Consider the following 18,202-nt stretch of genomic DNA (forward strand, 5'->3'; position numbering starts at 1 on the left):
AGGAAAGAGGAGGGGGTGGGTAAGGGGGAGAGATAGCCATCCGCTGCGAACCCCAGGAGGAAAGCCCGAGCTGGAACTGGAGCCCTAGCCGGAGACGGGCACTGGGAGGCGGCCGCCGGGATCCGTCAGCCCTGCATGATGCGTCTCCGGCTCTTCTGCATCCTCCTCGCCGCGGTCTCGGGAGCCCGGGGCTGGGGCTACTGTGAGTACGGGGCTCGCAGGCAGGCGGGGTTGGGCCTGGGAGTCTAAGGTCGGGCCCCTTAGACTGCAGGGCGGGCCCCGCACCGCATTGCGGCTGGGTGGTCGCGGGTCCCTTCCCGGCCGGCGCGCGCTCGTGCGCTTTCATCCTTTCCTGCCTCTCCCCGGCGCTCCGCAATGCAGCTCCGAGGCTGGCGCGCGCGCCCGGCGATGGGGCTGGGCTCAGAGCTGAAGATAGAGTCGGCCCGGGCGGGGATTTGGGACCGGGATCCAAGCGGGAGCTAGTGCCTGGGTTTGAGGGTTGGGAATAAGGGTGGTGCCAGTGACCCCGCTAGGGTTAAGGTTTTGCCAGGGGCTGGGGCTGGGCTTGGAGCTGGCTCAGGGACCAGGGTTTGGGGCTGAGGCTGGGGCTGGATTTTGAGGTTGGGATTTGGTGACCCTTTATGATGCTAAGGTTGCACGTGGAACTGGTGATGGTGCTTGGACTGGCTGGGGTTGGGACCAAGGCCTGGATTTGGGGTTGGTGCGGGTCTGTGGGTGCTGCTGACTGGGATTGAGGCTAAGGCTGGGGCTGGATTGGTGTCTTGGGGCGGCTCAGGTTCTAAAAGATGCTGAGGTTTGGGATTGTGTTTGCGGGTGTGCTGAACCCCAGCTGGTACTAGGCAAGGTCTGGCCTACGGGTTCTTCCAGAAGAAGAAGGCAGCCTCCCCGAAGTGTGCAGCCGTTGCTGCAGACCAGGTTGAGTAGATGGTTTAAGTTAGGGCTGGGTCTGCAGTGGGGGAGAGAGAAGAAAGAGCTCCGGTTGCTCAGCGTGCTGGGCCTTTGGGAAGACTGGGTGGGGCCACCCTGATCAACATGTCTGTTCCCCCAACCCAGACGGCTGTGACGAGGAGCTGGTTGGGCCCCTGTATGCACGCTCCCTGGGCGCCTCCTCCTACTATGGGCTCTTCACTGCGCCCCGTTTTGCCCGGCTGCACGGTGAGCGTGGTGGCGCCCCATGGTGGGGTGGGGGACTCTGGAGGGCCGGAGGTAAATGGGGAGCCAGTGGTGAAAGGCCTTGCCCCTTCTATAGGCATAAGCGGATGGTCTCCCCGGATTGGGGACCCAAATCCCTGGCTCCAGATCGACCTAATGAAGAAGCACCGGATCCGGGCTGTGGCCACGCAGGGCTCCTTTAACTCTTGGGACTGGGTCACACATTACATGCTGCTCTATGGCGACCGAGTGGACAGCTGGACACCGTTCTATCAGCGAGGGCACAACGCGGTACTCCAGGCTCCCTGCGCACACGCTTGGGGAACCTTTTCAGCTCTGTGACCTGGGCTGGGCTGGGCACAATCTTGGGGGAAGGGCAGGAGGCGGTGGTGAGGGCACAGATGAGGAGCAGGGACTTCCTCCCCAAGGACTCAGTCCAGAGGGACTGTCGGCTCCCCATGTGTGCAAGATATTCCCAGTGACAGGGTTTAACATACTTCAGGGTAAAATCTGGGAGAGCTTCATGAAGGTGGTGACATCTGAGTTGACCTCTGAGGATATAATGGGACGCTCTAGGCTAGGGAAACTGTGTTTGTGTAAAGCCCTGAAGGCAGGGGAGATAAGAAGTGTTTGCCTTCCAGAAGTGGAGATTGGCTAGATGCGACAACTGTGGACTGGGAGGCCGTGGAGAAAGAAGCAGAGGGTGGGGACGTGGTCACTCCTCTTCCCTTGCCCCTCAGACCTTCTTCGGTAACGTGAACGAGTCGGCGGTGGTTCGCCACGACCTGCACTACCACTTCACGGCGCGCTACATCCGCATCGTGCCCTTGGCTTGGAACCCGCGCGGCAAGATCGGCCTGAGGCTCGGCCTCTACGGCTGCCCTTACAGTAAGGGTGTGAGGTCGTGGGCGGGGTAGGGGGGGCGGTGCCCGGGAGACACAGAGTCTCCCCGGTCCCCAACCCACCTACTGCCCCTCGCGCAGAGTCCGACGTGCTCTATTTCGATGGCGATGATGCCATCTCGTACCGCTTCCCGCGAGGAGTCAGCCGGAGTCTGTGGGACGTGTTCGCCTTTAGCTTCAAGACCGAAGAGAAGGACGGGCTCCTGTTGCACGCCGAGGGCGCCCAGGGCGACTACGTGACACTCGAGCTGCAGGGGGCACACTTGCTGCTGCACATGAGCCTGGGTGAGCTCAGAGATCCCGCCGCAAAGCCTGAGGCTCTCCTCCCACGTCTTTTGTTGCACCTCCTCCGGAAAAAAGGCCGCGCCCCACTTCTTATCCTTCCCTTCCTTAGTGTTTGGACCAACCCATCTTCTTCGTGTAAAATTTGGTGCTAGCAAAACACTGGACTTGGGATCAGGAGAAGCGGATTCCAGTCTCAGCTGTACCACCTACCAGCGGGACAAGCACTTCCCCAGTCTGTTTTCTCATTGCAAAAACGTTGTATATACGTATACACACGCGCCTAAAGCGTTATTATTTTGTATCTCAATGGCTTTTCATAATATCCACGTGATAAGGTAGAAGCAACTCTTGTGCCTCAAGTTTTACTGATAGGAAAACAGAGGCTCAGAGAGGTTGAATGGCTCACTCTAAGTCCACACTTGCCAATGGCCACTGCTCCATCCCAGGCTGAGGGTGGTCCAATCTCTGTGTGCCCACCCTCCCTGGCTGCCCTGGGCCCTGGGCAGTTCCTCCTCTGTGCTGCCGGCTGCTGCTCTGCCTGGGGGCTAGCTGGGCAGTAGGGCTCGCTTGGGTTTTCCAGGTTCCAGGTCTGACCCCACCCCACCCTACCCTCAGGCAGCAGCCCCATCCAGCCAAGGCCCGGTCACACAACCGTAAGCGCTGGGGGCGTCCTCAATGACCAGCACTGGCATTACGTCCGTGTGGACCGATTTGGCCGCGAAGCAAATCTCACCCTGGACGGCTACGAGCAGCGCTTCGTGCTCAATGGTGACTTCGAGAGACTGAACCTGGACTCGGAGGTGAGCGGAGAGGGGAGGAGCCATTTGGTTAACTGGGATGCTGGGTGGGCCGGTGGGGGACAGCACTCTCCTCTCCCAGAGGTGGGACTCTGCTGTCGGGTGTCTGAACATGCTAACAGCTCTTGGCAAACTCCCAGAAAGGCCTGGGTTTCTGTTGTTGCTGCCGCTGTTAGCACGCAGATTGCCGGGCTCCACCCCAGAACTACTGAGATGGAGCCTGGAAATCTGGATTTGGGGGATCGGGCAAGATGAGAAAATTGCCCCCTTCAGGCCCTGATCCGCAGATAAAGAATCCCAGACAGGTTCATTGACTTACCTAAGGGCATGCAGCCAATTTGTGGTGGAGTCAGGGCTAGAACCCAAGCCTGGGGAGGCCCAGCGAGCTTCCAGCTTCAATACCGATACTGGGGCAATGTGTGTCTCAAGTCTTATAAAACTCAATCTGCCTGGAGCGTGGGAAGGTGTACGGCGGGGGAGCGCGAGAAAGGCAGCACGCGCTGCCGCGCTTGTCGGCTCAGTGGGAAAACTTCTGGAAACTTCACCATTGATCCTGATGGGAGTGGCCCCCTGAAGCCATTTGTAGTGTCCTCACTCCTCACTCCGCCCGCAGATGTTCATCGGGGGTCTGGTGGGCGCCGCGCAGAAGAACCTTGCCTATCGGCATAATTTCCGCGGCTGCATGGAAAACGTAATCTTCAACCGAGTCAACATCGCGGACCTGGCCGTGCGGCGCCATTCACGGATCACCTTCGAGGCCAGTGGGCAGGGGGATCTGGGAGGACGGGGCGTCAGAGCCGCTTGGAACCAAGAGGTGGAGTGGGAAGAGATACTGCGAATCGTGTAAAAGCCGAGGACCCCTCTCCCCAGCCAGATGCTCAAGTGGGGGTGATGATGTCATCACTGACTCACAGGAAGCGCAAAAGGCCAGCTCCCAACCCCCCAGTTAAAAGCTGTGGTCCGGTCTAAGCATTTCCTCAATTACAACTGAGGAAACTAAGGGGTAGCGACCCTGAGTGGCTCCGCCAGGGATCACGCAGCTGCGCAGGGGCTGAGGGGGGACTTGAACCCAGGGCTCTTTCGGTGTGTGGGTGTGGGTGCTCCCCCGACCTGAACTCAGGAGCGTAATCAGGCCCTGCTGCCGGGAAGCAGGCGGGAAATTGCCTCTCCACGCTGGAAGGAAGTGAAGGAGCGGTCGCCCCTGGAGACGATGTAGATCAGGATAGAGTCCTGCAGGCCGACTTGGTGGCTGGAGACCTCCTCCACAGCTGGACACGTTTCTGGGGGAGTTGGGGAGGTGCCCCCAGGGAACCTCACTCCCCACAGAGGTGGGGCGGGGCATCGGCTCGGGTGCTGATGGATCCTCACTTTCGTCCCTAGGGTAAGGTGGCATTCCGTTGCCTGGACCCGGTTCCTCACCCCATCAACTTTGGAGGTCCTCACAACTTCGTGCAAGTGCCTGGCTTCCCTCGCCGAGGCCGCCTCGCAGTCTCTTTTCGCTTCCGTACCTGGGATCTCACCGGGCTGCTACTTTTCTCCCGCCTGGGGGATGGGCTGGGCCACGTGGAGCTGATGCTCAGTGAAGGGCAGGTCAACGTGTCCATCGTGCAGACCGGCCGAAAGAAACTGCAGTTTGCGGCTGGTGAGGGGTGGAGGGAAGCGGGAGGCACAGGGAGGCCAGAGGAGGGCAAAGAGCAGAGGAGTTTGTAGGCCTGGACTGAAGCCTTTGCACACGGGAGAGGCCCTGGGAAAGGGTGGGAGTGGATGGAGGCTGCTGGGAGTCGGAGGGCGGGGCAGATCTGAGGAGCTACGGGCGCCAGGAGAAGCAGGAAGGCGGAGAATCCTGGTACTCTCCAGTTCCGGAGGGTCTCTGGAGGTGTCATTCGGTTATGACTTTTGTGTCAGCCACCGGGGTTCCACACAGTGAAGAGAGACATTCAGAGATGTCACCACTCAGGTTGATAAGTGTACAAATGGGAGGCACAGAGGCTACCGTTAGGACACAGAGTGGGGTTGCCGCCTCTCCGCTCTAGGCACTCTTCTACTTTTTTTTTTTTTTTTTTTTTTTGCGGTACACGGGCCTCTCACTGCTGTGGCCTCTCCCGTTGCGGAGCACAGGCTTCGGACGCGCAGGCTCAGCGGCCATGGCTCACGGGCCCAGCTGCTCCGCGGCATGTGGGATCTTCCCGGACCGGGGCACGAACCCATGTCCCCTGCATCGGCAGGCGGACTCTCAGCCACTGCGCCACCAGGGAAGCCCTAGGTACTCTTCTAGAACGTGGTGCCCCCCACCCAACACCATCCTCCTGTCCTGTCCAGGGTTCCGCCTGAATGACGGCTTTTGGCACGAGGTGAATTTCGTGGCGCAGGAAAACCACGCGGTCATCAGCATTGATGACGTGGAGGGGGCGGAGGTCAGGGTCTCATACCCACTGCTGATCCGTACAGGAACCTCATACTTCTTTGGAGGTAAGTGGAGGCTGACCTGGCTAGACCCCTGCCTCTGGGTGGGAAGGCCCCATCTAAGTCCACCCAGACAGGCCTACGTGGAGAGTTTTGTAGCAGTAAATTCCTCTTGTCCCTCTGGGGCCTTGGGGACTAGAAAGTCACTGTCATTGTCTACTAGCCCCCTTCCTTCCTTCATGTCTGGCTCTCCCTTGGCATCTCCCTGGGGGAGGGTCGCTGGAGTCTCCCCTGGGGAGGGCCTCACAGGGGTGGTTGCTCCAGGTTGTCCCAAGCCAGCCAGTCGATGGGGCTGCCACTCCAACCAGACGGCCTTCCATGGCTGCATGGAGCTGCTCAAGGTGGATGGTCAACTGGTCAACCTGACTCTGGTGGAGGGCCGGCGGCTTGGATACTATGCTGAGGTCCTCTTTGACACATGTGGCATCACTGATAGGTATCCAGACGCCCCTCTCCCTACAAGAGGTGACCCCTCCAAAGCCCTCTTCCATGGTCTCCCAATGATGGGAATGGCCTTTCTCAATGATCTCCCTTCTCCTGGTCCTAGCTCCTAAGTCTCCTACCTGGGGATGATTCCTCCTTGACCTCTCACCTCCTATTTCTTCCCTTAAAGTGACACATGCTCAGAATGGAAATGAAGCATCTGTTTTTGGTCCTCGAGGGTTTTATTTGGGGGGTGGGGGAAGTAAGGCATTATTTATTCCTTCGGGGAAGGGGAAACAGTAGTACTTGAGCCCTGAGGCCTGCCTAATGCCCCAGCATTTAAGCTTGTTAGGTGGAGTATGTTTCACACTGGGTTTTGGTGCTCCCAGGAGCTGGGAGTGAAGCTTGTAAGGATCAGACCCTACTCTCAAGCTCCCCATAAGGCTCCTTCCCTCGGTGCTGACCCCCTCACCTAGGTGCAGCCCTAATATGTGTGAGCATGACGGACGCTGCTACCAGTCTTGGGATGACTTCATCTGCTATTGTGAACTGACAGGCTACAAGGGGGAGACCTGCCACCAACGTAAGCCAGCTTGGGTATGGGGGAGAGTCAGAGACAGGGGAGGTCAGGAGGTTTCTGGCAATCATGAGGCTGCTAGAGATGGTAGAGCTGGCCCTCCTTAGCCCCCTGACTCTATAATTGCCTTTTCCCCACCTCACCACCAACCAGCTTTGTATAAAGAATCCTGTGAGGCTTATCGGCTCAGTGGGAAAACTTCTGGCAACTTCACCATTGATCCTGATGGGAGTGGCCCCCTGAAGCCATTTGTAGTGTACTGTGATATCCGAGGTAAGTGGCTCTGATGGGTGGTGGAGGGGCAGCTGACAAGGCAATGCCGGAGTGCGGAAGGGTGGACAGGGGCCAGTAAGATTAAATGGTGGTGGGGGTAAAGGAGCACAGAAGGGGGAAGGGGACGCTCAGGGATTTGTAATCTAGCCTCGCGGCTAGATTCCAGCTTCCTGATCCATTCCAGCTGTCTCATCTCCAGCCTGTGACGTTGGGGGCCTAGAGCTGGGCTGAAATGGAGCTGCCGGCCCCGTGTCTTGGCTCTGGATCGCAGTAGTGGTGCTGGGGGCGGGGCAGGGAGATGGGCAGCGAATGCCCGTGTCCAGCCACAGTTCTGCCTCATCCCCTCCCCCAGAGAACCGGGCCTGGACCGTTGTGAGGCATGACAGGCTGTGGACAACTCGGGTGACAGGTTCTAGCATGGAGCGGCCATTCCTCGGGGCCGTCCAGTATTGGAATGCATCCTGGGAGGAAGTCAGTGCCCTGGCCAGTGCTTCCCAGCACTGTGAACAGTGGATTGAGTTCTCCTGCTACAACTCCCGGCTGCTCAACACTGCAGGTTAGGGCGGGGGTGGGGAGGGCAAGGTGGAGAGCTGGAGGAGAGACCAGTGGGGTCTGGGAGAAGAGGATTAGAGGGTGCAAGGGAGCCCTGGGCTACAGGATTCAAGAAAGGGTCTGGGCTGGTTGGAAGGGTGAGAGAGGAGCCCAGAGGCTAATGGAGGGCAGGGCCTGGAAACTGCCTGCACCTCTTCCCCAGGAGGCTACCCCTATAGCTTCTGGATTGGCCGAAACGAGGAGCAGCACTTCTACTGGGGTGGCTCGCAGCCCGGCATTCAGCGCTGTGCCTGTGGTCTGGACCGGAGCTGTGTGGACCCCGCTCTGCACTGTAACTGTGATGCCGACCAGCCCCAGTGGTAAGGGGGGGCAAAGGGACGGGGCTTTCAGGACGCCAGGGACAGCTGAGCGGCAGAGGCTGAGCCACCACATCCTGTCCCCACAGGAGAACCGACAAGGGCCTGCTGACTTTTGTGGACCATTTGCCTGTCACTCAGGTGGTGGTGGGGGACACGAACCGTTCCAATTCTGAGGCCCAGTTCTTCCTGAGGCCTCTGCGCTGCTATGGTGATCGTGAGTGACAGACCCTTCTGGTGTACCCTCCCAGGGTCAGCTCTCCAGTTTCCAAAATCTAGGCTACCTGATCCACTGGGGGTCTCTGGGACACACTGGCAGACACCCCAGCTCCTGGTGTGATATGCCCACACCCGTGTTGTTCCTCGGCACCTTCCTCTCTTTCATTACACGCCTTAGGTTTCCCTGGGGACCCCTAGCTGTCCCCTTTTGCCCCGTCTCCCCCCGACCTGAGGCTGCCTTTACTCCTCTCCCCTCCTACCTCGCTGACAAGGCCTTCCTCCATCTGGTTTTGCAGGAAATTCCTGGAACACCATCGCCTTCCACACTGGGGCTGCGCTGCGCTTTCCCCCAATCCAGGCCAACCACAGCCTTGATGTCTCCTTCTACTTCCGGACCTCGGCTCCCTCAGGAGTCTTCCTAGAGAACACAGGGGGCCCTTACTGCCAGTGGCGCCGACCTTACGTGCGGGTGGAACTCAACAGTGAGCAGGCAGACGTTGCCGGGGGATGAAGATCCCTGGGGAGGTGCGGGGTGGGTGGAGGCTGGGACAAGGGACGAGGGGTAAGATGCCCCTCTGCGAGGCAGCATGGAAAGGGCTTCAGAGGGCGCTGGCTTCTACACCTAGCTCTTGTCTTTTTTTTTTTTTAATAAATTTATTATTTATTTATTTATTTATTTATTTTTTGCTGCATTGGGTCTTCGTTGCTGTGTGGGCTCTCTCTAGTTGCAGAGAGCGGGGGCTACTCTTCCTTGTGGTACGCAGGCTTCTCATTGCGGTGGCTTCTTGTTGTGGAGCATGGGCTCTGGGCGTGTGGGCTTCAGTAGTTGTGGCTCGTGGGCTCTAGAGCGCAGACTCAGTAGTTGTGGCGCACGGGCTTAGTTGCTCCGCGGCATGTGGGGTCTTCCCGGACCAGGGCTTGAACCCGTGTGCCCTGCATTGGCAGGCGGATTCTTAACCACTGCGCCACCAGGGAAGTCCGGGGTATGAGGTTTTAAGCAGTTTGTGGGTTTTGTCCCAGGCTGTAGACAGATTGGAGGGACATTCAAGGAGCTCCAAAGGGTGAAGAAGAGGGGTTGTATCAGGTGAACCTGTGAGGGATCTTGGAGGTCTGAGTCCTCTCCCCCTAACCCCCAACGTTGTCCAGCATCCCGGGATGTGGTCTTCGCCTTCGACGTGGGGAATGGGGATGAGAACCTGACAGTGCACTCAGATGACTTTGAGTTCAACGATGACGAGTGGCACCTGGTCCGGGCTGAAATCAATGTAAAGCAGGCCCGGCTCCGCGTGGATCACCGGCCTTGGGTGCTGCGGCCGATGCCCCTGCAGACCTACATCTGGCTGGAGTACGACCAGCCCCTCTATGTCGGTGAGCAGCAACCCAGAGGCAGGTCTGAAGCCTCTGACACCTTCCCCCGCTCTCGAGGCCACTCTCCTTGTTTCCAGGAACCCTGTGTCGTAGGTCCCGATCCCCTCGACCGCAGAGTGAGCCAAAGGCCCACCTTTCCTCTCCGGTCCCTGGCATCTATTCTGTTCTTCTAGCCCCCTTGGCTCCCCTCCGAACCCCAATGCTTATCCCTGTCTCTGGCTCTACACCCATTTCTTGACCTGCCCACCTTCCCCAGGATCTGCGGAGCTTAAGAGGCGGCCCTTCGTGGGTTGCTTGAGGGCTATGCGTCTGAACGGAGTGACTCTGAACCTGGAGGGCCGTGCCAATGCCTCTGAGGGTACCTCACCCAACTGCACGGGCCACTGCGCCCACCCCCGGTTCCCCTGTTTCCACGGAGGCCGCTGCGTGGAGCGTTACAGCTACTACACCTGTGACTGTGACCTCACGGCTTTTGATGGGCCATATTGCAACCACGGTTAGTGCTGCTGGTTATGGGAGGACCGGGAGCCCTGACGGGACGTAGGGAGGGCAGGAAAGGGAGGAGGGCACAAAGTCAGCATCAGGGAAAACTGTGGTCGTCCTGGGCTCCTGAGCTCTGAGCTGGGGCAGTCAGGCAGTTGAAGGTGTTGGGTGACTCCAAAGGCATAACGTGGGGCCAGGAAGGGATGGCGCAGCTAGCTGGCACTAAAAAGATCAAAAGCGAGAAGCAAGTAACTTCCCCATCTTCCCACTGTCACCAAGGGAACACAGGTCACCCCACTTGCAAGCATATCCCCCTCAGGCTGCACGATGCCCTCCTATGCCGTTTCCTATTTGACAATCGCTTCACTCCTAAAACATGTCTACAACCTGGTTCTTGGTTAAGGCAAGCCTTGACATTCACCATAGCAAGATTCTGCACATATACCCAGACTGCAGCCTCCCTAAGGCTGGCCTAGGGGGATGAGTGAGCAGGGAGGTCACTGGTGGGAGAAGTCTGGTGAGGTAGGGAGATACAGGGACTAAGGGACTGACAGAAGACCTCTGGGTTTGGTTCGGAAGTGTGAGTAGCGGCAGGTGTACCAGATGGGCTTATGGTATCTCGATTCTAATCTTGACTGTCCACTTACTGTGTATCCCTAGGCAAGTAGCTACCCATTTCTGAGCCTCACTTTCCCCAGCTGTAAAATGCAGGGGTTGGATTAGATGATCTTTTACATTTCCCATGATTTTAAGATTCCATTCCATGACACAGGGGTGCCAGAGGACCTAAAAGTGAATGGAGACAGGTTGTGGCGGTGGCTGAAACTGGGGACACGTGCCAGAGGGTGTGTGTGGATGACACATACAGCGTCTGAATGTGGGAACGGGGGCCCTGACCTCACTACCTCTGCCTTCAGACATTGGCGGTTTCTTTGAGCCGGGCACCTGGATGCGCTATAACCTCCAGTCAGCGCTGCGCTCCGCAGCCCGCGAGTTCTCCCACATGCTGAGCCGGCCAGTGCCGGGCTACGAGCCCGGCTACATCCCCGGCTACGACACTCCTGGCTATGCGCCCGGCTACCACGGCCCTGGGTACCGCCTGCCTGACTACCCGCGGCCTGGCCGGCCGGTGCCGGGCTACCGTGGACCCGTCTATAATGTCACCGGAGAGGAGGTGTCTTTCAGCTTCAGCACCCACTCCGCCCCCGCCGTCCTGCTCTACGTCAGCTCCTTTGTGCGTGACTACATGGCTGTGCTCATCAAGGAAGACGGTAAGCCCCCCGAGGCGCTCGCTCTCAATTCCAGCTGCCTCTGGGTGCCCTCCACTCTCGTAACTATCGATTGACCAATACAAGGACTCAAGGGCTCTTACAAGATGGGGACTTTGGGAGCTGAGAGGAGACCCCCCCCTCTTCCTCCTCCCCACCCTACAGGGACCCTGCAGCTGCGCTATCAGCTGGGCACCAGTCCCTACGTGTACCAACTAACCACCCGCCCTGTGACTGACGGCCAGCCCCACAGCGTCAACCTCACCCGGGTCTACCGCAACCTCTTCATCCAGGTGTGTGCAGGGGGAGGGGGCCAAGGGAGGCGGGCCGGTTCAGACCACCACCTCGCCATCTAGGTTGCAGCAGTGGGAAAGGCCAAACGTTTAGCATTTGTAGAGCACGTTCCAATGTACAGAGGATGTTCATGTGTGTTATCTCATGGGACCTCACAACCGCTCTGTGAGGTAGTTCAGGTAGGCAGCTCCTCTTCTTATCTTCGTTTGACAAATCACTAAAGGGGCTCAGACAGTAAAGTGGTGTTCCCAAAGTCAGACCACCGTAAGCTGCGAAGACAGGGCTCCAGACCAGGTTGTTGGGTTTTTAATACCAAATCCTATGTCTGGGTCCAGGGGTTGCCCACCTGGGACTGAGCTAGGACTCACCACCAACTGGGAGAGGAGAGTTCCGGCCTGGTCTGGGCTACGTGTGCCCCCGGTTCTCCCTCCCTCATCTCCTTTCCCTTCCCCACTCAGGTGGACTACTTCCCCCTGACAGAACAGAAGTTCTCCCTGTTGGTGGACAGCCAGCTGGACTCACCCAAGGCCTTGTATCTGGGGCGCGTTATGGGTAAGCTGGGGCTGAGAGGGCGTTTTGGGTAAGGAGCTGTGGGTGAAGTCCCTGGAGCCCAGAGGGGAGAGTGAAGGGCGGGGGAGTGGCATTGAAGGTGCTGATAAAGAGGAGTGGGAACCTAGCGATGGTGAGAGGGGGCAGGGCTACTGGTGGTCCAAGCCCGTTTCTTTCTGGGCTGCCTCTCCCTCAGAGACGGGAGTGATTGACCCGGAGATCCAGCGCTACAACACACCAGGTTTCTCGGGCTGCCTGTCTGGTGTCCGATTCAACAATGTGGCCCCCCTCAAGAGCCACTTCCGAACACCTCGACCCATGACCTCGGAGCTGGCTGAGGCCCTTCGCGTTCAGGGAGAACTGTCTGAGTCTAACTGCGGAGCCATGCCACGTCTCGTCTCAGAGGTGCCACCTGAGCTGGACCCCTGGTATCTGCCCCCAGGTACATCCCTGGGACACAGTAAAGGAAGGGAAGAGAGGGACAACAGGGAAAGGAAATGGTTCTCAACCTGGAGGCGGCTTCTCCTACCTGGTGCTTTCTCTCTTTTGCAGACTTCCCATACTACCACGACGACGGATGGGTTGCCATACTTCTGGGCTGTGAGTAGCACAGTCACTAACTACCCTGACCTCCTCATTCTACCCTCTGGCTGTCGGCGTTGCCTCCCTGCCCCGTAGCCTCAGGGCTGAGGGGTGGTGAAGACACTAGGGGCATGGTGGTGCCCAGAAGGATGAGACAGGCTATGCTGAAGGTAGATGATAATCAGGTTGGAGAGTTTTAAATGTTTGAGGCTGCTACAGACTTTTAATTGAAATGACATATCAAAATGGGGCTAAAGCTTTTACAGTGATGTGCCCATCAACGCCTGATCCCATACACCATCTCTTCTCAGTGGTAGTCCATTGCTGGTCACATCTGACTTTATGACCTTGTGGATCAGATAATCTCCAAGTCCTGATGAGCAGCTTAAGTCACGTGCTTATCTGTTGGATCATGGTCTTTATGTTCCACCAAAGTCAGGTGTTCAGTATCTAAAAGGTCCCAGAATTAGGCAGGAACTGTTTATTAAAAGGAGCTTCACTCCACTATAAAGAGGTAAATTTTATGGTACGTAAACTATATCTCAATAAAACTGTTATAAGAAAATTAAAAAATACAATGAGGCTAAAGCTAAGGGATGAGGAGATGGGGGTGCAGTAACATCCAGAGAGATGCGAAATTGGGGTACCAGGGATGTGGGAAGAGAACGTTAGAAATAGAAGACGGCAGGGGATGAGCCAGGAATGTAGACCTACCAGATACTTAAGAATGGCTTCATGTGGCCATACAGCTGACGCTCTTGTACACGTATGCTTTAGGCCAAAAGCATACATGTGTGTATGTATGTAGGTGAAACCCCAGAGATCTGCCCTGAACTGTTCCTTTTTTTCTCTTTCAGTTTTGGTGGCCTTCTTGCTGCTGGGGCTGGTGGGAATGTTGGTGCTCTTCTATCTGAAAAATCATCGCTACAAGGGCTCCTACCACACCAATGAGCCCAAGGCCACTCACGATTACCACCCTGGCAGCAAACATCCCCTACCTACTTCAGGCCCGGCCCAAGCCCCAGCCCCAGCCCCAGCCCCAGCCCCGGCCCCAACACCAGCTTCTACCCAAGTTCCAGCCCCAGCCCCTGGCCCCCGGGACCAAAACCTACCCCAGATCCTGGAGGAGTCCAGGTCTGAATGAATCAGGAGAAGGGCTTCAGGGACCAAGTCCATCTCCTCCGAATTCCCCAATCCCTGCCTCTACCGCCCCACCCCCCACCCCGTAGGGACATTTGGCTCCTCTTAGCTGGCTCTGCTCATCCAGAGGATTTCCCTCCTGCCAAGTCTGGTGGGCAGAGCTACAGATGGGACCAACGGGAGTGGCTGAGCCTCACTGCCTAAACCAATGCCCTGCCCATCCCCACTTCCCCAGGCTCCTGGTTGTTGGTCTCGCCCAGAGAAGCCTCATGGGGTTAAGACAGGCTCTTCCTGCCATCCCTGTCCCAGCTGCTGCCAGGGATTAACCACAGAGTGCAGGGGAGATTACCTGCCTCCCTTCAAATACTCAGTATCAGCAGGGACAGATGTGTGGGATTGCAGGGATGCACGGGGTATGGGGGGAGGAGGCCGCTCAGTCATACCCCCCAGCCTCCCCCCTCCCCTGCAGAACATCTTCCATCTGCTTCCACTCAGTTGGGGATTAGGGAGGGCTTCACTGATGTCTCCCACCCCCGTTTTTTGTTTTTGATAGAGACCGAGAGGCCTCAGTTTAGCACCTTAGTACCTCCACTGCTTTACATGCTTTAGCCAAAGCCATAAAAAACTTGCAACGTAGAGAGAAGAACGCAGACACACTGCCTAGCCAGCCCTCTACTCTTCCTCCCTCTTCCAAGATATGCAGTAGCCTTGGTGCCTGTCCAAAGGCGTGGCCCCCCTCTCCAATGCATGAGGAGCCCTCTTTCCTCCGCTCAGAGATGCTGCTTCGTTTGCCCAGGAGGTCATATTCTTTATATATATTTTTTGTTGCACAGTCTCTCTCTAGAGAAACTCTATATATTACTCTAATTTTTTAAATTATCAGTTTATATATAAAAGAAAAAATCAATCGACTGTCCTGTCCTGTGCTGTGCCCACGGTCTGTAGTGTGCTTCTCCTGTGTTGGAAGTCTCATGAGGTCTGCTGGTCATTCACCCAAGCCTGATCCGGCCTCCACTCTGAAGCTGTGCTCTCAGACTTGGAGCTGTTCTAATAAAGCAGAGTGACAGAGCCTAAGTCTGTGTGTGGTAGCTGGCGGCGTGGTTAGGGCACAGTGGGATGATTTTAAGGGAGCTAATCTGACGGCTCCAGAAACTCTATGGGGAGCACTCAAAATCCTTGCACCACCTACTGGAAGCCTGCTTGCTTCTTGCCAGCCCCCTACCCCAGATCTCCCCCAACCCCAGATCTCTGTGGACAAGCGGAGATCAGAATGCTACAGCTTCAGCCCGAGCTGCCCCTGTACCACCATCCCTGGATCCTTCCAGGGTCCATCCCTGGACCCCGAAGCACACAGTACACAACTTGCCAAAATGGATTCTACCACTTTATTCAGATAAGAGGTCACAAGCCACAGGACTTTAAAGTGCGTGAAATTCACTGGCAATAGAGCCGCACACACACCAGCCTCCCCCGCCGGTCCCCACCACCTTGCTCCATCCATCATTACCTGTCTGAGGGGGAGGGGTTAAGACCCGTCATTCAAAGGTGGGGGACAGCAGGGGATAAGGATGGGAATGCTGAAGGAACAGCAGTAGTAGTGGTCTGACACTGGGGAAGGAGGGGATCAACCACAGGGATTCTGTACACCGAGGGGAGGGTGGGGTCAGCCTAGCCTCTCAAAGGCTGGATGTAATTTTCCCCCCATCTGCTCCTTGTAGCCAGCCCCCGGCATTTCAGACAGCCCGAACTCTTCCTCCTTCATCTGTCTCTGGTTTTTCCCTATAATTTATGAGTAATTTGGAGCCCACAGTCCAGCTAGAGGGTGTCCCCTATACACGATGCATACAAACCACAGCAGATGTAGATTTCAGAATCATAGTGGGGGCTGGCCCAGTCTGGTGGGAAGAGGCTTCTGTCAGGAACTAGCTAGGCGTGTGCTCAGTGCTGGGTGCATGTGTGCCCATAAGTGTGGTGAGTGAGAGGATGTGAGAGAGAGAGAGAGAGAGAGAGAGAGAGAGAGAGAGAGAGTGTGTGTGTGTGTGTGCGTGCGCATGCGCGCATGCACGACCCACAAAAACCCCTAGGTGACAGTTTGGCCACAGGGAACCCTATTCCTTGCTTCATGGGACAGCCAGTGGGGTTAGAGGAAGGGGGTGGTCAGCACAGACTGGGGAAAAGAGGCTCTAATTCCCCAGAGAGAAGGGAGAAGCCTGCTCCCGTACCTAACACTCCCTAGGCCAGTCTGTACCTGCCCGTGTCTTTTTCCCCAGCACAATGCTCCTTGTTCCCTGCAGCTCAGCACCAGCTGTAGACACAGGGGCGGCTCTCAGAGCTGGCGCCATTCTCACTCAGTTCTTCTGTTTCAAGGCAGCTCCTCCTGCCTCCACCACGACGTGAGACAGAACTAAAGGAGAGTCTTCCACTCTCTCCTTCCCCCTTCTCCCTCAGGAACGAGATTTGGGCAGGGACCCCAGAGACCTTAGCTCAAACTCCACCTCAATCTATAGACCTTCTAAAGGAAATAAAGTGCTTTGCATGAATCCCAGAAAGAATGGCACCATGAACTGGCACAGGTGGCCGGCCTGCTTCTCGACACTTCAGATACCCTCTGCCAGTCTGCACCGCATGCGTGATGCCATCCCAAACACGTGCAATTTGGGAGCTCCTTGCCCACCTCCAAACACATACTGTCAACTCATCCTTTCCAACAGCAGGGGCTACAGACAGGAAAGTAATCAACCAATAACCTCCCCCCTCTCTAGTCCAGGCCTGTACCCCTGTACCCGGAAGAGAGGAGCAACAGTGGGCCTGTGGGCCCAGCCTCTAAGGGGAATGAAAGGCCTGAAAACAACTACATCTGCAGGGAACCAGAGCATCACACCCAGGCTGCACGACCCCCTCCAGTTCTTCAGTGGTGACGTAATGCCTGCCTGCAGTCGCTAAGCCAGAACTTTGGAAGGGGCTGACAGGGCACTGGTACCTGCTCCCGGGAATCTGAAAACGTGTCTATCCATCTCCAGAGTATACAGAGAAGGTTTCTCAAAGCCTGCTGGGCCCCAAGCTTAGCAGTTTAATTACTGTCGTCAGGCTGGTTCTCACTCTCTGCCTGTGGAAGGATGGCACTCAGCTTTCCTTCTCCCAGCATTGAATATCTTTACTTAGAACCCACACTCTTTCAGTTTGAAGCCTGTCAGGAGGAAAGAGGTAGTAAGGTGACCCATCTCCCCTCTGAGTTCGGTCTGTGCTGCCCGCCAGGCTCGCCTTTAACCCTGACCACTCATAAGCTCCAGGTACCAAACTTCACTTAGCCTGTCCTCTCCAGGTCTTAGGACCACAGAGAGATATGCTGGCAACCCAACTACAGAAGGACCCTTGATTTGGAAAGTTAGGCTAATGCTTGTTAGGAACCATCCAAGTTAACTCCTGAGGCCCACAGCCTGGGTAGCTGATAAGAACTCAAGGGTAAGTCACCCACCCCCAGCCTGTGCTCTCTTCCTCCGAGGCCTGAGGTCCGTCTCCCACGTGTGCAACTCTCTCCTGGGAGCTCAAGCCCTAGCTGCCTCTGTCTCCCCTCTCACTGAGACAGTTTTGTCCCCGCTGGACACAGCTGAGGCCTCACTACAGAGGGAGCGGGTAGGGGTTTCTCGGTGTGGGAGACACATAGTGCAGGAAACTGGGGCAGCAGTGGTGTGTGCTTGAAAGCAGGACAGTGCCGCTGCCGTAAGTGCTGGCGAGGGGCCCAGGAGGCCTAGAGGACATCGGTCTCCCTCTCGATCCCCACGTACTTGAGGGCATCAGCTTGGCTGTACCTGTCCCAAAGCAGGAGGAGGAACCAGGTTACTACCAAGGCTTGTGTGATCGAAAATATGGAGTCCCCTCCCGTTTCACTTCCCCTCCCACTCCCTACCAGCAGTTTACAAGGCTCCCACTTCCGAGGCAAGGCATCAGAGATCAGACCAAAGAAAAGGCCTTGCCCACCATGAGATCTTCTCCTTCATCCATATCACTCACCTTAAGCCCCCAAGTCAATTTCAACAGCCACCCCTTATACCTCTAGGGTCACTTCCCTAGGACTAATCCCGGCTGCCTCACCTGTAATCAAAGAAGAGCTCTTCGCCAGCTTGAATCGCCCTCTTGGCGAAGATCCCAATCCGATGATCCCCATTCACCATGACCACTGAAACAGGATAAACCCAAGGCTAGATTTCTACTTAACTCCAAGTCAACAGTCAGTAGTGAGTCTGGGCTGATTTTCTCCAAATTCCCAGTGAAAACATAAATGAAGTGGAATGAGAAAGTACTCAATGAAGGTAGTTGTCTCTATGCTTTTAGATCTGTTATTCTGGCTAGTGACAGGGGGAAAGAATTATCTTTAAAAGACTCATGTTTTGGGGAAAATGTTTATAATGTATTCAGTGAAAAAAGCAGATTGAAAAACTGAGAGAGAGAGGCTCAAAATGATACCAGACATGAATCATGATTATCTTTGGACAAAGAA

General features: G+C 56.5%; 2 protein-coding genes across 4 annotated transcripts in view; one reads left to right on the plus strand and one right to left on the minus strand.

Moving 5' to 3' along the window:
- Nucleotides 1–23: 23 nt before the first annotated feature.
- On the plus strand, nucleotides 24–14,767 carry CNTNAP1 (contactin associated protein 1). The gene is made up of 24 exons (XM_082605218.1): nucleotides 24–202; nucleotides 1,075–1,176; nucleotides 1,271–1,464; nucleotides 1,914–2,061; nucleotides 2,157–2,360; nucleotides 2,976–3,160; nucleotides 3,771–3,914; nucleotides 4,538–4,799; nucleotides 5,477–5,626; nucleotides 5,885–6,056; nucleotides 6,520–6,626; nucleotides 6,774–6,893; nucleotides 7,246–7,449; nucleotides 7,648–7,804; nucleotides 7,891–8,018; nucleotides 8,317–8,502; nucleotides 9,167–9,388; nucleotides 9,645–9,884; nucleotides 10,789–11,142; nucleotides 11,305–11,432; nucleotides 11,892–11,985; nucleotides 12,179–12,424; nucleotides 12,535–12,582; nucleotides 13,422–14,767. Exons 1-24 carry the CDS (start codon nucleotides 136–138, stop codon nucleotides 13,706–13,708), a joined length of 4,149 nt encoding a protein of 1,382 aa, XP_082461344.1. The 5' UTR covers nucleotides 24–135; the 3' UTR covers nucleotides 13,709–14,767.
- The window catches only part of EZH1 (enhancer of zeste 1 polycomb repressive complex 2 subunit), a 32,680-nt gene continuing 27,218 nt past the window's right edge, over nucleotides 12,741–18,202 (minus strand). For 2 of the 3 annotated variants that reach the window (XM_082605219.1, XM_082605220.1), the window contains 2 exons: nucleotides 17,797–17,881; nucleotides 15,076–17,513 (listed from right to left, as the gene is read on the minus strand). In XM_082605219.1, the coding sequence (XP_082461345.1) occupies nucleotides 17,453–17,513; nucleotides 17,797–17,881 (146 nt within the window). In that variant the 3' untranslated portion in view covers nucleotides 15,076–17,452. Of the gene's footprint in view, nucleotides 13,015–15,075; nucleotides 17,514–17,796; nucleotides 17,882–18,202 lie in introns of those variants that run through there. The other variant, XM_082605221.1, reaches the window with a different exon arrangement.

Source organism: Mesoplodon mirus, assembly GCF_964341445.2.
Source record: "Mesoplodon mirus genome assembly, chromosome: 18".
NCBI lineage: Eukaryota > Metazoa > Chordata > Mammalia > Artiodactyla > Ziphiidae > Mesoplodon > Mesoplodon mirus.

Excerpts from the sequence above, each read along its gene's own strand:
- CNTNAP1 (XM_082605218.1), top strand. The coding sequence starts at position 136 with ATGATGCGTCTCCGGCTCTTCTGCATCCTCCTCGCCGCGGTCTCGGGA. Across the intron at positions 6,627-6,773 it reads GGGGGAGACCTGCCACCAAC|CTTTGTATAAAGAATCCTGT; the intron begins GTAAGCCAGCTT and ends ACCACCAACCAG. Across the intron at positions 9,389-9,644 it reads CGACCAGCCCCTCTATGTCG|GATCTGCGGAGCTTAAGAGG; the intron begins GTGAGCAGCAAC and ends CACCTTCCCCAG.